The sequence below is a fragment of the Heterostelium album genome, assembly GCF_000004825.1.
Source record: "Heterostelium album PN500 unplaced genomic scaffold PPL_scaffold13, whole genome shotgun sequence".
Lineage (NCBI taxonomy): Eukaryota > Evosea > Eumycetozoa > Acytosteliales > Acytosteliaceae > Heterostelium > Heterostelium album.
Genome location: NW_008805075.1, coordinates 705,329 through 722,976, shown reverse-complemented (window position 1 = coordinate 722,976; position 17,648 = coordinate 705,329). Strand labels below are relative to the sequence as shown.

At 32.7% G+C, this 17,648-nt stretch overlaps 7 protein-coding genes across 7 annotated transcripts; 3 read left to right on the top strand and 4 right to left on the bottom strand.

Annotated features, from left to right (window-relative positions):
* Nucleotides 1-57: 57 nt before the first annotated feature.
* PPL_11401 (uncharacterized protein) lies at nucleotides 58-1,563 on the bottom strand (the record flags this gene model as incomplete). Its single annotated transcript, XM_020582156.1, has 5 exons — nucleotides 58-65; nucleotides 342-608; nucleotides 698-811; nucleotides 893-1,133; nucleotides 1,198-1,563. The coding sequence occupies 5 exons, from the start codon at nucleotides 1,561-1,563 to the stop codon at nucleotides 58-60; spliced, it is 996 nt and encodes a 331-aa protein (XP_020427459.1).
* Nucleotides 1,564-2,268: 705 nt separating this feature from the next.
* On the top strand, nucleotides 2,269-2,972 carry PPL_11400 (uncharacterized protein; the record flags this gene model as incomplete). The annotated part of the gene is made up of 2 exons (XM_020582155.1): nucleotides 2,269-2,584; nucleotides 2,647-2,972. 2 exons carry the CDS (start codon nucleotides 2,269-2,271, stop codon nucleotides 2,970-2,972), a joined length of 642 nt encoding a protein of 213 aa, XP_020427458.1.
* Nucleotides 2,973-3,036: 64 nt separating this feature from the next.
* On the bottom strand, nucleotides 3,037-4,251 carry PPL_11399 (ankyrin repeat domain-containing protein; the record flags this gene model as incomplete). The annotated part of the gene is made up of 1 exon (XM_020582154.1): nucleotides 3,037-4,251. One exon carries the CDS (start codon nucleotides 4,249-4,251, stop codon nucleotides 3,037-3,039), a length of 1,215 nt encoding a protein of 404 aa, XP_020427457.1.
* A 616-nt stretch (nucleotides 4,252-4,867) lies between these two features.
* PPL_11398 (gamete and mating-type specific protein A) lies at nucleotides 4,868-6,323 on the bottom strand (the record flags this gene model as incomplete). The annotated part of the gene is made up of 3 exons (XM_020582153.1): nucleotides 4,868-5,445; nucleotides 5,539-5,864; nucleotides 5,953-6,323. The coding sequence occupies 3 exons, from the start codon at nucleotides 6,321-6,323 to the stop codon at nucleotides 4,868-4,870; spliced, it is 1,275 nt and encodes a 424-aa protein (XP_020427456.1).
* A 556-nt stretch (nucleotides 6,324-6,879) lies between these two features.
* PPL_11397 (uncharacterized protein) lies at nucleotides 6,880-7,645 on the top strand (the record flags this gene model as incomplete). The annotated part of the gene is made up of 2 exons (XM_020582152.1): nucleotides 6,880-7,228; nucleotides 7,302-7,645. The coding sequence occupies 2 exons, from the start codon at nucleotides 6,880-6,882 to the stop codon at nucleotides 7,643-7,645; spliced, it is 693 nt and encodes a 230-aa protein (XP_020427455.1).
* Nucleotides 7,646-7,918: 273 nt separating this feature from the next.
* Nucleotides 7,919-9,313, top strand: PPL_11396 (uncharacterized protein; the record flags this gene model as incomplete). The annotated part of the gene is made up of 2 exons (XM_020582151.1): nucleotides 7,919-9,036; nucleotides 9,307-9,313. 2 exons carry the CDS (start codon nucleotides 7,919-7,921, stop codon nucleotides 9,311-9,313), a joined length of 1,125 nt encoding a protein of 374 aa, XP_020427454.1.
* A 63-nt stretch (nucleotides 9,314-9,376) lies between these two features.
* Nucleotides 9,377-17,605, bottom strand: PPL_11395 (type A von Willebrand factor domain-containing protein; the record flags this gene model as incomplete). Its single annotated transcript, XM_020582150.1, has 3 exons — nucleotides 9,377-15,900; nucleotides 15,976-16,329; nucleotides 17,593-17,605. The coding sequence occupies 3 exons, from the start codon at nucleotides 17,603-17,605 to the stop codon at nucleotides 9,377-9,379; spliced, it is 6,891 nt and encodes a 2,296-aa protein (XP_020427453.1).
* Nucleotides 17,606-17,648: the final 43 nt, after the last annotated feature.

The following is a 17,648-nucleotide window of genomic DNA, read 5'->3' as shown; positions in this document are numbered from 1 at the left end:
AATTATTTATACTTATAGAATATATATTTGTAATTTTGTATTATTATTTTTTCATTTTTAGAAAACTGGATAAAGAAAAAAAGAATTCCAAAATCAAACACACTGCAACATTAACAATATTGGTAATAAATAGTTAATTTATTTTTAGATTACTGGATAATAAGAAGAATATCCCAACATGTAGCAGTTATCATTGGCACCACTCAAATACATATAGCCCGCCTGACCCCACCAAGTATCCCAAGAGTTCTTCAAAATATAGTAATCTTTGTCGGCATCATAACCAACCAACAAAACAATATGATTGGTAGTGGTATATTGCTGCTGACAACTGAAAATACCACTAGAGTAACGCTGGAAGGCATCATCTACCCAGAGAGATACAGCAATTGGTCCTCTTCTAAGTTCAGCAAGTAAAGCTTGTTTATCACCTGCTGGAGTTCTTCCATAGCCTGAATAAAAGAATCTTGGTGTGCCTGGTGGTGAGGTAAAACTACAAGATTCAACAGCAGCTTTATATGGTAATTCAGCTTCATAAGCAATTCCAGGAGCTTGGAAGTCAGTAAATACTTTAGATGACCAACCACCATTACATCCATATGGTAAACCTTGAAAAAAAAAGAAAAAGGATAAGAAATAGAAAAGATTAAATTAATTAAATTGGAAAACTTGATTAATGAATAACGATGTTACTTACAATTTACAGCATTTTGTTCAGCTAGATCCAATGTACTTAGTTGAGAGTTACCATTCTTAATTAAAAATCTTGATTCAAGTGCACCAATGGAACCGAAAGTCCAACATGAACCACCTGAAAAAAAAAAAGTGTAATAAATATAATATTATTAATATTTATAATTTTGTAGAATATATTAATAAGAAAAAAACTTACATTGACCTTGATTCTTAACTTTAGTTACATATCCATTTCTCCAATCAATACTGTTTGGATTTGGAGTGGGAGGTGGAGGTGGTGGAGTTGGGGGAGGTGGGGGGGTACCTGGTGTGTATGGAGCAACACCTTGATATCCACCTGGTGATTGATAGGCACAAGACATATAAGTATAGTCACCACATACAGCTTTTCCACAACCGAATTTAGTAGTTTGGGACCACACCATAAATTGCCAAGGCTAATAAAAAATAAAAAAGCTAATTAAAATAAGTAAATAATAATATTCAAATGTTATTACTTACTTTACAAGTTGTACCGGCTTTACAATCTTTAATACTCCAATCATAATTAGCCGCTTGTTTGTTAATATAATCCATTTGGATTGGAAGAGTAAAGTATGAAGCTGGAGTCCACCAATACTGCCACTCAGATGCTACACCTTGATATACCAATTGACTCCATTGTCCTCTGCAGGTACTAAGTTCAGTCTGGATTACATTGGCAATATCATAATCGTAGGTCAACAAACTTAACGTTGGATAGGCTGATGGAGTTGGATTACTTCTCAAATTATTATGATAGGTAATTAAATATTGCACATCATCACTGGAAAGTTGACCTGCAACAAAAGATATCGTAAATAATATAATAAATAAATTTAATTTCATTTTTAAAATTACAAAATAATAAATAAATAAATAAATAAATAAATAAATAAAAGTAAATAAAAAACTAAAAAGTTTATTTATTTGTAAATTTCAATTTTAAAATGTTGGACTACAAACCATCCTATTTGTAAATTACTGATTTTGGGATTCCTATCAAAGGTTCTTTTGATTTTTTTTAAGATATTTTTTCGATTATGATAATCGATCATTCTATCAAAAAAAAAAAAAAACAATTCATCCTAAAGAAATTACTAAAAACCAAATTCAAGGTTTAAGATTATTTTGTTCATGTTTGATAAGCCTGGAGATCAAGATTTCTTAATTAATTAATTAATTTGTTCATTTACAATCGTTTCATCAAACAACTAAAAATATCTCTAAAAACAACCAAGAAAAAGGGTTTAGGTTCCAAAAAAATCGAAATTTACAAAAATATCTTTTGATTCTAGATTCTCTTGATCAACTTCAAAAAAAAATTGTTTTTTTTTACAATAATAGGATTTGAGATCTCTGGTATAGATCTTTATACCAATATGAAAGTATGATTGGATTTGTTGTTGGGTTCAATATTTGATCTAATTATTTTAATTTAAAACAAGTTGTTTGATTAAAGATAGGTTCTACATTTACATTGTTTTTTCTATAATTTTCGAAATTTTTTATTTATTTATTTATTTATTTATTTTATTTATTTTCTTTAAAAAAATGCGTTATTTATTATTATTTATTTCATGTATTATTTTTACAAGTTGTGTATTAGCTGAATATAAATCTACTGAGGCAGACATTCAAGCTGTTTTCAAATCATGGTCCGCTGCTTACCAGAAAACCTATACCAACGATGAATTCCAATCGGCTTACCTAAAGTGGAAAGATAATTTCCAAGCTGTCAACCAACACAATTCACAATTTGCCAATCTACCAGATGCAGTTGTAAGCAATCCTAGTTCAAATATAAATTCTTTATTAAATGATGCTGCTGGTCCTACAATTACTTATCCAAAAGCAGATGCACAACTTCGTAAGTTTAAAGATGATCTAATTTATATAAAAACTTTTTTATTTACCAACTTTTTATTTTAGAAACTATGAATTATTATGGTGATATGTCATACTCTGAGTTTGCTTCAACATTTACAGGTGCTACTCCACCAGCTGTTGCTGCTGCCGGTTTGGCTGCTTCGACTATTGCTGCAATTGCTGCAGGAGGTGCGGTGTTTGTTGCCGGTGCTGCCACAACGACTGTCGTTATCATCAAGAAAAGAAGAGCCAACCAAAACAAAGAAGTAGAACTTCAAGGTAAAGAAATTTCTTCACCAACCCCAATTCCTGAGGGTGCTACCAACGTCTTTAACTTGGAACCACCTCATCACTCTATCACAGCCAGACTTTTCGGTGTTAAAAAATAAAATAAACATAATATCATAGATATGGTTTTTGTTTAATTATAACTAATGTACACTGTTTTATTATTTAAATATATTCGTCAGCCGACAACTTTAATATATCATGTTGCATTAATAGCTCATAGAGTTTATAGTTGTTTTGATTCTTTGCTTTTCGAATACCACTATGATAAACCATATATAATTCAAAAGTTAACTCTGAGCATTCCGGTCTATTAACATGAAGATACTGAATCATTTCTATATTTTGATGATAGATTGCATTTTCAATTGCATAGTTTGTACATCCTTCACTCCTATTTTCATTGAGCCACTTTAACATATCAAAATTGTTGTTCTTGGCGGCTTCGTTCATTGCTTTCGATGAACATCCTTCACTTCTATTGTTATGCAACCATCGTAAAACCTCCATGTTGTTGGTGGAAGCTGCATTATTCATTGCTGCCTGTGTACAAAATCCAGTTTTAAAATGTATTTGAAGGAATTCCAGTATATCAAGAGTGTTTGGTTGCTTTTGTAGTGTTGCATAGTCGAATATATTTCCTAGCTTTTCATAACCAATTTTGTTCTCTACAAGGTACCGGAGTAAAGGAAGATGACCACCTTCGATCGCACTGTTATACAACCTACAATTATTCAGTTGAAGATCTTGAGATCGATTCTCCTGTAACCATTGAATGAAATCGATTCTACCGACCAATGCAGCTGAATCGTATGTTGTAGTTAAATAGTTTTCGAAATTGACAGCGCCAGTGTTTTCGAATGTTTCACAAGCTTGAGAACCTATGAATTTCAACAGTTCCATGTTTCCAGAGAGCGGTGCCACAGTAATAGCGTTGTAGAAATCCCATCGACTATATTTGCCAACCAGGTAGTAGATTATCTCCAAGCGTCCGTGTTTCGCAGCGAAATACATCAGATCTTCAGTGGTGTTTTGCTGACTCTGCCATATCTTGTACGGATCGATCCGTAGTTCATCCAATAGGAATTTAAGAATATGAAGACCATTACAACCTCGTACTGCATCCACTAGAATCTGATAGTTATAACTGTAGTCTATGAATGAAACGCACATATTCTTATTGTTCCGACTGAGATATTCTTTCAATAGTTCTAGATAGCCATGACCAGACAGAACGTATGGTGTATTAATGACATCTTTCCACTTGTAAATACAATGATTTTGTTTTAAAAGATCGAAATGAATATGATGTACCAAGTTAAAAATCAATTTACTTAATACACTATTATTAAATATCTTTTGAAACAATACTTTATTCATTTCCATTCAAGAGGTTGTTGTTTGAAAAAAGGAAACAAACTGTAGTTTCATTTTTGATAAATGATTTTTTTATTTTTTTTTCTCTTTGCTTTCAGTGATTGATGATGATCAACCAAACTACTTGTAACGAGTAGTATTGGTTTATTTTTTTTGTTTGTTTGTGGTTGTGTGTGTTTAAAAAACAAATAATAAATTAATTAATTCAAAAATACAGATGTAAATAGATAAAAACAGATATAAACAGATAAGTAAGGGGGGAGTAGATTTTTTTTTTTTTTCTTATCTTTGTTATTTTACAAATTACTTGTTTTTGTAAAATTGTTATTGCTATTGTTATTAGTGTGTGTGGATAATAACAATTTACCTTTATAATTCACTTAACATCACGCAGCAATAGAGATTTTTTTATCCACCATCTTCGCTAATTAATTATCTATCTATCTCAATGAATCAAGTATATGTAAACTGTTTAATTATTGCTGTTATTAGTTAGTTATATCATTTTGACTGATAAATATCACAGGTATTATTATCATTTTGATATTTAATATTACAACAATTTTATTTATTTATCTTATTAGTTAATATTTAGTAAGCAAAATACAATGTTTGTTAATTAGAATGTTGGATAGTATCCACCATAGGTAAGCATGCAGCAGTTATCGTTAGCGGCACTTAAATACATATACCCCGAATTGCCCCATTGAGTACTCCAAGAATTCTTAATGATATAGTAGTCTTGCTCTTGATTGTAACCGACGACCAAAACAACGTGGTTGGTCGTAGTGTACACTTGACTACATGTAAAGATACCAGAGGAGTACAGTTGGAAACTATCATCGACCCAAAGACCAACAGTTACCGGTCCGTTCTGAAGCTCATTGATCAGTTCATCTTTGGAATTGGAGGTACTACCGTAGCCGTTGAAGAAGAATCTAGGATGGTTGTTGGGTGAGGTGTAACTACATGGCTGACCGTCTTCAGCCAAGTATGGGTTGTCAGATTCATAGGCGATACCTGGCGATTGGAATGCGTCGAATACCTTATTAATCCAGCCACCCTCGCAACCGTTGGGAAGACAACTTACTGCATTTTGTTCCGATAGATCAAGTGTCGATACTTGGGAATTTCCATTCTTGATGAGATATCTCGATTCCATTGCTGCTACAGATCCGAATGCCCAACAACTTCCACCTAATTTTTTTTTTTTTTTTGGAAAATTATATTAGTATTATTATCCATCTAATGGTTTGTAAAATATATATAATTTTTTAAAAAAAAACTTACAATTTCCTTGGTTACGAATTGGTGTTACATATCCATTTCTCCAATCGATAGTTAGAGAATCAGATTTAGGAGTCGAACTTGGAGATGGTGATGGTGTTTGTGTTGGTGTTTGGGTAGGTGTTTGTGATGGAGTTGATGATGGAGTTGAAGTTGGAGTAGGAGTTTGAGTAGGAGTTGGTGTTGGAGTAACTTTTACTTGGTATGGTGCAACTCCATCAAAGCCACCTTGTGACTGATATGTACAACCCATATGGGCTTGACCATTGCAAATAGCTTTTGCACAACCATATTTAGATACAGATGACCAAACAATATATAACCATGGACTACATAACAAGTAGATAGTGTATGTACAATGGTAAATTAAAAAGAAACAAAAAAAGAAAGAATAGATTTAAAAAGTTAAAAACTTACAGACAAACAGTATTTTCTTGACAATTTAGAACATTCCAATCATAGTTGAAGGATTGTTCAGCAATCATATCCATTTGGCTAGCTACACTAAAAGCAGACGCAGGGTTCCACCAATATTGCCATTCCGAACCGGTACCTTGCATGGCGATCGGACTCCATCCTGAACATGTGCTCATGGTTTTATTTAAAATGTCGGCAATCCCTTGGTCATAGGTCAATGGTGTAAGTGGAGTCGCAGAAGGTGGACTTGGATAGGTTCTCAGATAGTTATGATAAGCAATAACCGTTTGTAGTTCGTCATTAGTAAATTGACCAACAACCAATGATGTAAATATAATTATAAACAAATTTAATAATACAATTTTAGACATTTTTAATAATACAAATAAAATATATATAAGTATATAAATAAAAATAAGATATTTATTACTAAAAATATAAAAAAAAAAGTAAGATTACAATTAAAAAGACAAACTATTTTTTTTTTATTATTTATAATCTTTAATCAATCCATTTCTAATCCAATTTTATTTAGTTTTATAATAATAGTTATCTAATTTAGATTGTACAAAAATTATATATTTAATAATTATTTTGATCAATCCGGATTTATTCTGAAAACCCATATTCAGCAAAAATCAAAAATTGATTGGATAAAAAAATGTCAAAACCAATCAAAACTCAAAAATCAAAAAATATGGTGGATCTACAAATTATGCAAATTATGATAAAGTTTTAAAGAATGTTCATTGGTCTTAATTTATTAAATCCTCGAATTTATAAATTTATACCATTAACAAATAAAATTTAATTGCAGATTAAAATTGTTTTTTAAAAAGACTTAAATTTAAGTTATCAATCTATTAATCTTTTAAAAACAATCAAAAAATCTATTCATATCCAACTTTATAAAAAAAAAAAAACAAGATGAAATATATAGTTTTAATTATTTGTTTAATATTATTTGTAAATAACATATCATCGGAATACATTGCAAGTGATTCCGATGTACAAGATGTATTCAAAGCTTGGGCAGCTGCATACAAGAAATCCTACACCAGTGAGGAATTCCAAACAGCTTTTCAAACCTGGAAAGTCAATTTCAATAAGGTCGTCTCTCACAATTCCAAGTTTAACCAACTTCCAGATGTAATTGTGACCCAAAACCCAGAGTCTAATTCTGCAATTGATTTTGTTACTCAAGAGCAAATTAATCCGTTAGTTAGTTTTGCTTCTGCTCCCACTGTCACCCTTCCAAAATCTAATGTTCAAATGTGTAAGTATAAAAAAACCATTATATTATTTTTAATTTATATTTATTAATCTTATATTATAATTAAAAAACATAGTATCCTTAAATTATTATGCTGATATATCATATTCAGATTTTGTTTCTAAATTTACTGGAGGAATTCCTCCAGAAACATCTGCTGCTTCTTCTGCTGTCTTATCAGTTGGTGCCATCGTTGGAATTGCAGTAGGTGGAGGTGTTGCAGTAGCCGCTATTACAGTGGGAATTGTAGTAGCAATCAAAAAGAAGAGATCCAAAAAGACCATTCATGTAACCAATGCCAATTCAAAAAGTGATCAAATTTCTAGTCCAGTAGCAGTTCCTCCTGGAAGTACCAATATCTTTCACTTAGAACCCCCCCATCATTCAATTACTGCCAGACTTTTTGAAGTTAAAAAATAAATATTTTATTAATCTCTTCTTTCTTTGTATCATAGACTAAATAAAAAAATAAAAAGAATTTAATAATTTTAAAAATCAAAAATAGTCTTTCAATCATCCACAAAACAAAACTGGCTCTTGACTGTAACCTTTACCCCCATTTTTGAACCCACTCACACTTTTGATTTTATCAAAACAACAACAAAAATCTCCAAATCAATTTAATTGTTTTTTCACATATTAAACTTTACAAATAAAAATATCTTTTTGTTTTTTTTAACCTATTCAAAAAAAATGAATAAATCATTGTTATTATCTGTATTAAATAATATAGTTTTAAAAAGATTAATATTAAGCTTTAGATTTAATAGATTACCTAGAGAATATAATAGAACAGAATATGAACGCAATAAAAAAAAATGGGATACCTATAGTTGGGATGAAATGATCAACATCCCATATGTTTTAATAGGGAATGGCTATCTTGATTTGTTCCAAAAACACCACAAGATAAGGCTAATACCAAGAGAACATTTAAATCGTATGCTGGTTAATGCAATCAGATCATCAATACCAAATACCATCGAAATCTTAAAGTATATCATTGATGAAATTGATACTGATAGAACTATTCTAGCTGGGTGCCACTCACGAAGTGGATATAATCTATTGTGCTATGCAGCTTGGTTTGGTAAATTGGAGGTGTTCAAATACCTAGAGGAAATCTACAAGCGGCAAGGTATCGATATGCATTATCATCAGGCCATTATAAAATCACCGCTATCAAACAGCATTGAGATGTTGGAGTATGTATCGAAACAACTAGGAACCTATTCTTCTACAACAGAGACATATGCCTCTGCTGCCAAAGTTGGTCGAATCGATATGATTGAATGGTTGGATGCCAATAGATCAGAAGATTTTACACTTGGAAACCACATGTTTGAATCTGCTGTACGAGAAAATCAACTACATGTTCTCGAATACTTGAAACGAGAGAATAGAGATACAAGTGTATATGAAATGACAAATCTAATGGATGTTGCAGCTGAATTCGGACACATAGAAGTTTTAAAGTGGTTGGACTTTAATAATATAGGTTCATGTTCAAAGAGAGCGATGGATCTCGCTTGTAAAAATGGATTCGACAACATCGTGATATGGTTACATAATAATAGAACAGAAGGATGTTCAACAGATGCTTTTGATCTCGCTTGTAAAAATGGATTCAACAACATCGTGATATGGTTACATAATAATAGAACAGAAGGATGTACTTACCGATCTATGGACTACGCAGCAGAAGGAGGATTTCTTGAAATCGTTCAATTTCTAAATGAAAATAGAAATGAAGGTTGTTCCAAATTTGCCATGGATAATGCATCGTTGAATGGTCATTTCGAAGTCTTAAAGTATTTACACTTTAATACTAATCAAGGATGTTCTGTTGAGGCAATGAACAACGCTATTTATACTGGTAATATCGAAATTTTGGACTGGCTCAACAAAAACCGAACAGAAGGATTTACCGAATCAGCCTATGTTCATAAAAACCAACAAAAAGAACTTAAACTATGGTTTTTACGAAACAAACCATTACTTTACTTTACTCGATGGTTTCAGGCATATCAAGTTTATCTCTTTGGATTAGTTTTTTATTTATTATCAATTTTTTTATTAAGTACTTAATTTTTTTAATAAACACAAATTTTTAACATGTTTGTAAAATAATCTTGTAATTTATAAAGTTTATTAATTTTTATTTTCGTAAAGTGGATTTATTCCACTAGAGATATTGGTGGGTGGGACATACAATGGATTTATACTGACATCCTTGGAATAGTATTCTCCAAAGTATGCTTCTGTTGGAGGAGTTCTTGATTTAAGAATTCTCCAAACTGAAAATGCTACAATAGAGGCCAAGCCCAAACCACCTATAATAGAAGTGACTATAATAATTGTAGTTTTATAAGGTTTACTAGGATTTGGCGCTTGACTAACACTGATAAGGATTGACTTGGAATCACTAAGTTTGTTTTGATCTGGTCTGAGTGAATTATAACCTTGATCGTTTACATTGACAACCAATTGATAGTCTCCAACTTGTTTGAAAACAACTGAGATGGCTTCCAAGAATCTATTAAGTATATCGTTCGAATTGGTACAGTTTACTTGGTTGACAGTGATATTACACGATGACTCCAATGCAAATGGTAAATCGATTGAACCGTCCAATGTCAATTCATTATCCAAAGTAGATATCAAACTTAGTGTAAAAGTGATATTATTATTTTCAGTTGAATCTGGATCGAATACTGAGATATTATTGAATGAAATTGGAACATCGATAGTGGTATTGAATCGGTTTTGGGTCAGTATTACAACTGGTGGAATATTAATTCTGAGAACTGAAATGTATATTCTCTCCGAGGTGGTCTTGTTGATGGAATCCTGTCCGATGATTGTGAATTGAGAAATTCTCAAACCAGTTCTTCCTTTATGTGGAATATATACAACTCTCCAGAGTTGATCTTCATCTGATCTCTTGATGATCGAGTTGTAGGTCAGATAATCACCACAAAAGTTTGTGACAGTTTGATCGTATTGACAAAACACTCCAGATGGTGATTGTCCACTTCCAAAAAATGATTTCAACTCATCCCATGATTGATCTCTTGAAGTAACATCAAAGGTGATGACTGTTGATTGATTGACAAAGAGTTCAGCATCGAAATGTTGGAATGGTAGGGTTGTTCCATTCTTGGTAAAGGTCAAGGGGACAATGACTGGTGCTTGGAAGACTTGAGTGACATCGATATCTATCAAATACAAATCCGAATCATATGTACCATTCAAATGGAATGCAATCGTATCAACTTTCCAACCATAGATATCTTTTGGTGGCATATAATAAAGTACATAGTTGTATTCATTTAAGAGCAATCCAGATGAGGGAATATAAACAATTTTACCAATACTATTGATATAGTACAATTGTCCATTGGCTGAGAAGCTGTTGATGACCAATGAATAAGGTTTTCCATTGAACGAGACAAGAATTGGAATGGTCAAGAGTGTTTCTTCGTGAGATGTAAAATGTGATTCTCCAATATAAGTTGGGATGGGATGGACAAAGATTTCGATGGAATAGGATCTTTGAGAGGCAAGGGAATTGTTGTTGATGACTTGATAAGAGAAACTTTCCAATGGACTTTCATTTCCATTGGTCTCCAGACTGACAGCATCTTTGAATGGTACATAGGAAAAGGCATTGCTGTCCTGTAGTTGGCTTGTCGAGTTAATTTCAATTCCCAATTCATCGTAGAGAGTACCAAATTTAGGAAGCGTGAGGAATTGGAATTTAACATTGAATCCATCTTTACAGTCTTGACCAAAAAGTGCAAAGTGTGAATCTTGATTCTGTTTCATATAGTATTGTTCATCTCTACCTTGGGGAAGTGAATCGATATATTGGATAACAATATTTCCAGTTGCAATTGAACAAAGACGATCACATGCTTCTATAATATAGGTTGAATTGTAGGAATGGAATGATTTAGAAGGCAGATACTGTAGTCCCTTTGAAGAGTTGAACTGGAATGGCATATTGTTTGGATCGATTGGCTGTCCATCATAGAGAATGGTTCCATTGGCAGGTAGTTGTAATAATTTAACTTGAAGATTGTGCATTAGATTGTGATTGGTTACTGACACTGAGATGTTGATATTCTCGATATTTTGACCGCAACTGGTTGATGAGAGAATAGTCTCTGGATTTAAATTGATTGTTGGTGCATAGTCTACTTTTTCAATGGTAATCTTAACTGTTTCGGGAGTTGAAACCAAACCAAATTGATCCTTTACGTAGAAATCAAATTGATCTGTACCAGAATAATCGGTATTTGGAATATATACAACGGAAGCAGGTGAATCTAACTTTATCTCCTGTTTGGTGGCTCCGTTGTCGGGTACTACTTCTCCGTGTAGAGGGAAGTTGATAATGTAAATAGTCAGACTACCATTGTAGTAGGGTCGGAAAGGATGGCTACCATTAAGTATGATTACCAATGATTGTTGATTCTGCAGAGTTGAAACCATTGGGACTGGAATAGCAACTGGTGGGTAAGGCTTGACATTTCCAGCGACAACAATAGAGACATTCTTGGAATCAGTTCCATTTCTATCATCAACTACTTTGATTGTAAAATTGGCAGTATATTGACCATTGATAGATTTGTATGATAATCCAGAAGCAAAATCATGTACATCCTTTACTATTTGGAAATCACCAAGCTTATAGGGATCATTTGATATAAGGTGCTTGGAACCGTCAAAGAATGATCCTCCACCGCTATTGATTGCTGTAATACTGACTGTTACATTACAGCTGATGTAATTATAGTTGAAAATGGAGAATGGGATGGTTCTTAAGGTGTCTGGGTTCATTGTGATTTGTCTTGAGATGGAGATGATTGGTGGTACGTAGACTCGAGTCACATTGATCAAGAGTGTACATTGGGCAGTGAGATTACTACTGTCGAAAACAACAAATGGAAGAATGATGACACCTCCATGTGTTGTTGTTTCCGGTTTGAATGTAAATGTAGCTGGTTGGTCGAATCGATCACCATCTTTAACCAATGAGTTTGTGGTACTTGACATGATTTGACCAAAGTTGACAAGTGAACGCAATCCATAGAGAGCAATTTTCATTTTGTTGGATGGATCACTGTTGAATCCTTTCAAAACGAAATTAATAGGGTTCAGTTGATTTAGATAGATTGGTGTTGGTCTACAAGTCGGTGGATTTCTGATTGTTGTATAGCTGTATACGATTGTTCCGATATCTTCGTAGCAAGCGTCAAACGAATCACATACCTCCACGGTATAATCGGTCGTGAAGTCATAATTAATGGTCTCTGGAACAATAAATTGAATATTTAAATCCTTTAATTTCTTGAAACCATTAATAGGTGATCCATCTAAATATAAAAGACTTCCATATGAAGGGAATGAGGTGATTCTAACTGAGAGTGGATCATCTTGATCGACATCGGTTGCAATAATGGTGAATGCTAATGAAACTTCAGTATTATCGTTACTTCTGTACAAAGTTAGGTTTGGAGCGTTTACATATGGTGGATGGTTAACAAATTTAACATTGAAATTAACATTGACCTGATTGGATTGGGCGGCCATCGAGTCTTCCAAATAGTAAATTAGATTATCATTTCCATAGTAACCTGGATTTGGTTTATAGATGACTCTCAAAGGAGCATAGTTTTGATTGGAAATGGGAGTAACACCATCGTCATTTAAAAGTTGTCCAAACTTTGGGGGTGAGGAAATAACCACCGAAAGTTTTGGATCTAATAGTGGACCATCGGTATCCGATCCGTTCAATGTGAAAACAGATGAAATTTTATCTTGAAGAAGATAAAGATCACCTACTTTGAATGCCTTTGGTGGACTGTTGGCTCTGCTTCCATTGACTGTAATGGAGACTTTCTCGGAATCTAGAACGCCAGCTTTATCCATAACTTGAATGGTAAAACTAACTCCTGTATCTTCGAAGTTAGCAGCTTTATAAAAGAAGAAAGAAGATGCACTTTGAACATTGTTAAAAACTTCCAAATCATATGGAATATCGATTGGTTTGATTAACTTTCCATTAGAGTCATAGAATGCACCATTCTTTGGATTGATAGTTGTCAAAGTAACTGTCAGCTCTTCATCGGGATCCATGTCCGTTACTGAGAAAGGAATAGTAAGGTTACCGGTTGGCACAATCAATTGTCTTTGGTCAACGTTTATAGTTGGAGGAACATTGATTCGATTGATAACAATGGTTAATGCGCACTGTGATGAAAACCCATTGATATCGAATACTTGAATTGGAATAGAGATGTTTGTATTAATGGAAGTTTCCAATGGTTTGAAAACAAATGTAGAAGAATTGGAATACTGTGATACTTGGTTGACTGGAATATCATTTTCAGTAATTACACCAATAGCTCCAACACCTGCTAGACTACCGAATTTCAATGAATATAGATCACCTTCGAAATCTGAAGATTCAATTGAGAATTGGACTTCTGTGAATTGATCGGTGGCAATTGTCTTTGGGTTGCATACTGGTGGTAGATTTATCTTGGCAATTTCGAAATTGACTTGACCATTGGCACTTGTACATCCATCATCAATAGTATAAACAACCTGATCTACTCCGAAATAATATTCATTTGGAATATAACGGAAAATATTCGAACTTTGGATGGTTGGAAGTTGATATGGTGTATCAATAACAATCTGGGATTCGTTGAATAATAATACACCTTGAGACGGAATTGATTTGAATTGGATACTGAGAATATTTTCATCGATATCGTTTGTTGGAATGGAAAATGTACGATTATCATTCATTTGAAGATTGACAATGGTTGATGTGGTAGTAGGTGGGTGATTATAAGCGATTTGAATGGTTTGCTTTCCATATCCAACGACATTTATGGAAACTGTTGGGGTGGAAACAGGCTCGCCAGTTTCAGGATAGTTGAAACTTGATTCAAACAATCCTGTTGAGATTTCAGTTGGACCACTTGATACAAATGATTGATCACCAACTACACTAGTTTGTAATTGTGATCCCATTGGTACAATTATATTACTAATCAGCTCTCTATACCATATCGAAGTAGTTGACCAAGAAGATGCAATACCAATGTCTGGAGTCATCCAATTGGTGTAGGAAGTAACGATATCCATTGAGAATACTCCAAGCAATATGTTTTGCTTGGCAAGTATTGATTTTAATGTTGGAATTAACGATGAATTAGTTGGTGCCAAATCATTGTCGGTAACTAAAATCATCATTTTCAAACTACCAGTTGTACTCCACGATACTGTAGAGGCAGCATCTATCAGTGCTTGGTATTGTATGTTTGGTTGAGGTAGTCCACTACTCAATGAAATTGACTTAATTTCATTTTTAATAGAATTATTTAAAACAGAGATTAACTGGAATGAATTTGGTTGATTTTCAGAGTCTGAGAAATAACCGAATCCAAACTTTGCCTTCTCACGAATGTATGGAACCAAGTAACTCTCGAAATCTGGATAGATCTTCTGGAATTGGTTGTAGAGATTTGAAATCGATGGACTCGATGATACGTCGAGAACGAAATACAAATCTAGTGGAATGGATTGTGGAGATTTGACAAACTTGGTTTGAACTACCAGTGGTGGTGTGGTTTGCAAGAAACGATTCAAATAGATTTGAACGGACGATGATTGGAAATTACTGGAATCACTTGTTGACTCGGTAACTATATAACTTGATTCACTTGTACTACATCTACGAACAAGACTAATGTTACAAGACGATCCAATCCATCCGTGATCACATACACACTGGCCATCGCCATAGATTCCATCATTTGATTTACCATTGATACACTCTGGTGTCTTTTGACAGCTGGAACCAAAATAACTGGTATCACAGTCAATACATTGTTTACCAGCCCAGCCTGGATAACAAATACAAGTTGTACCGGAATAACTCTTCTTTCCATTTCCACACTCGGGCAGAGTTACGTTGAGAGAGAAAGATTGAACACCCCCAGCAAGTTGGAGTCCTTGGCTGTCGACCAAACCAAGGGTAATAACATAAATACCAGCCTGTGAGGTGGTAGGTTTCCAATTGAACACCAACTTTTCAATATTCGTTGGACTATTGGTTTGTGAAACGGTAGTCATTCCATCTGGTAGATTTCCAATTGAAATGAAAACACTGGATGTTGGTTGTGGCGATTGTCCAACAATGATAATCGAAACAGCATCATTGGCAACAACTGTCAATATTTTGTTAGGCGATGGTGTTGGGTCAATGAAAACAGGAGGTAAACCAGTAAATCCCGATGGTTTGGTTACATTGATCATGTAGTCAACGACAGTGTAAGTAAAGAATGGGTAGCTCTTTGATATATTAACTTGAGAACAGAAAACACCTTCTTGTGTCGGAGTGAACGACACAATACCATCAGGAGAGATGGACATTCCAGATGGTTGAACTCCTGGCATTTCCGATTCACTCGAAAATGAATAAGTAATACCCTCATTTACGGGATCTACAGCTGGTATTCTCCATCTATTGGTTTGACCCACGTATGCATTGACAACAGGTAATAAACCAGTAACAGGTGAACCTATTTCAACTTGACTAATATTGAGATTACTAATCTCCTCCATATTGAATCTTGTAGCAATATTCCAATCACCTTAAAAAAATTTTTTTTGTTTACAATTAGATTAGTATTTAAAATGTTTATATTTAGACAAACAAACAAACATACCTCTTGCATTATTGTTTAAAGTTGATAGACGTTCACTGTTATGATAGGATACATAGAGATCGTATTGGCCGTTAAAGTCGATGGTGAAGGCATACTCGGCAGTAAGCCAATCATTGTCATAGTCGATATGATCCACTAAGAAATTGGTTTTATATTGTTGTGGATTACAGAAATAACAATTAGAGAGGTATTGAACCTTTACATTCCCATAGCTCATCGATTCTCCGACTTGTGGTACACCATTTCCGGATTCATTGAAATAGGAGTATCTAAATGCAACCTTCAGTGAAAAACTGTAGACTTTAGGATCGGATGTTGTTTTCCATGAAAGTGATCCATATCTAAAGTGTGTAGCTAAATTATATTTATTAAAATTTAGTTGAGTTGTTAATGAAAAAATAATGAATTTAAAAATTTTGATGATCATCTTTACCAAAATTCTACCCGCCTAAATTATATGACCACAAAAATAAAACAATGGAATTTCACATATTAGTGGTACCACTTTACATATAGAGTGGTTTGGTGTAATTAAGGTGGACATGTGTTTCAGTCATTTTGATATAAACAAACATACAAAAAAAAAAAAAAAAAACCAAGTATATATTTAATTAATATTTACCATTTATTTGTGTGAAAATAATTAAAATTACAAATATTTTAAGATATATCTTTGACATCATCTTTTTTTAAACTTTATTCTTTATTATTCATAAATATATATATTTTTGATTAACATTTATTATTTAAAAAAATAGATAAAAGTTACTATTATGATTTATTGTTAAATATAAAATGAATGAGAGGCTTTAGTCTTTTTAATTTAAAGAGTAAAAAAAACAACTAATTTACACATCGTTGGATGGATCTTACTTTTTGAACCCTAAAGATCAGATATTTTTTTTCCCATCCCAAAAAAAAAAAAAAAAAAGAACGTTTTTGTGTCTTTTAAAAGCTTTGTACACTTTTTTCTTTTTTTCTTTTTTTCCCCTTTGCTCCCAAATAATTATAAATATGAGTCATTATTTACAAATTAATAAAAATCATCTTCCTATATAAAATTATTATTGTTTCTTTATATATTTAGATAATTTTCATATCTTGATTTATCGTAAAATATAAATAAATAGAGCAAATTATATCGAATGCGCAGTCCCGATTTGCAAAAAAAAAAATGTGGGTTCCAATACCAGATCAAAAAAGTCGAAACCCACTTTTTTTTTTCGATATTTTTTTTTTTATTTTTATTTTTGACCACTTTTTTCTAACTTTATATTTTTATTCTTATGACACTTTAAGGTTGATTTGAATTACAATCATAATTCTCCTATGGAGGTGATCTTACAACCTTTAGAGGTAAACACACTTCAGTTTTTTTTTTGATCAATAAAAAATAGTTCTTTTTTTTTTTTTCGTGATTGACCAGTTCTTTTTTTTTTTCTTTGTTTACAAAGAGTATATTAAAATCTGATTGATGTATTAGGGATTAACAATAGATCCAACCGAATTCCTTCGATTCCTCCGATCTGAAAAAAAAAAGAACTATTTTAAAATTTTGGTAAACAATTAATTTATGATCATAAACATCATCAATCAGAAATTCATGTATTATTTTACTATCTCTCGTCATTCTAATAAGCAAGTTGTTATTTTGATGATAAAACTGTTATTAT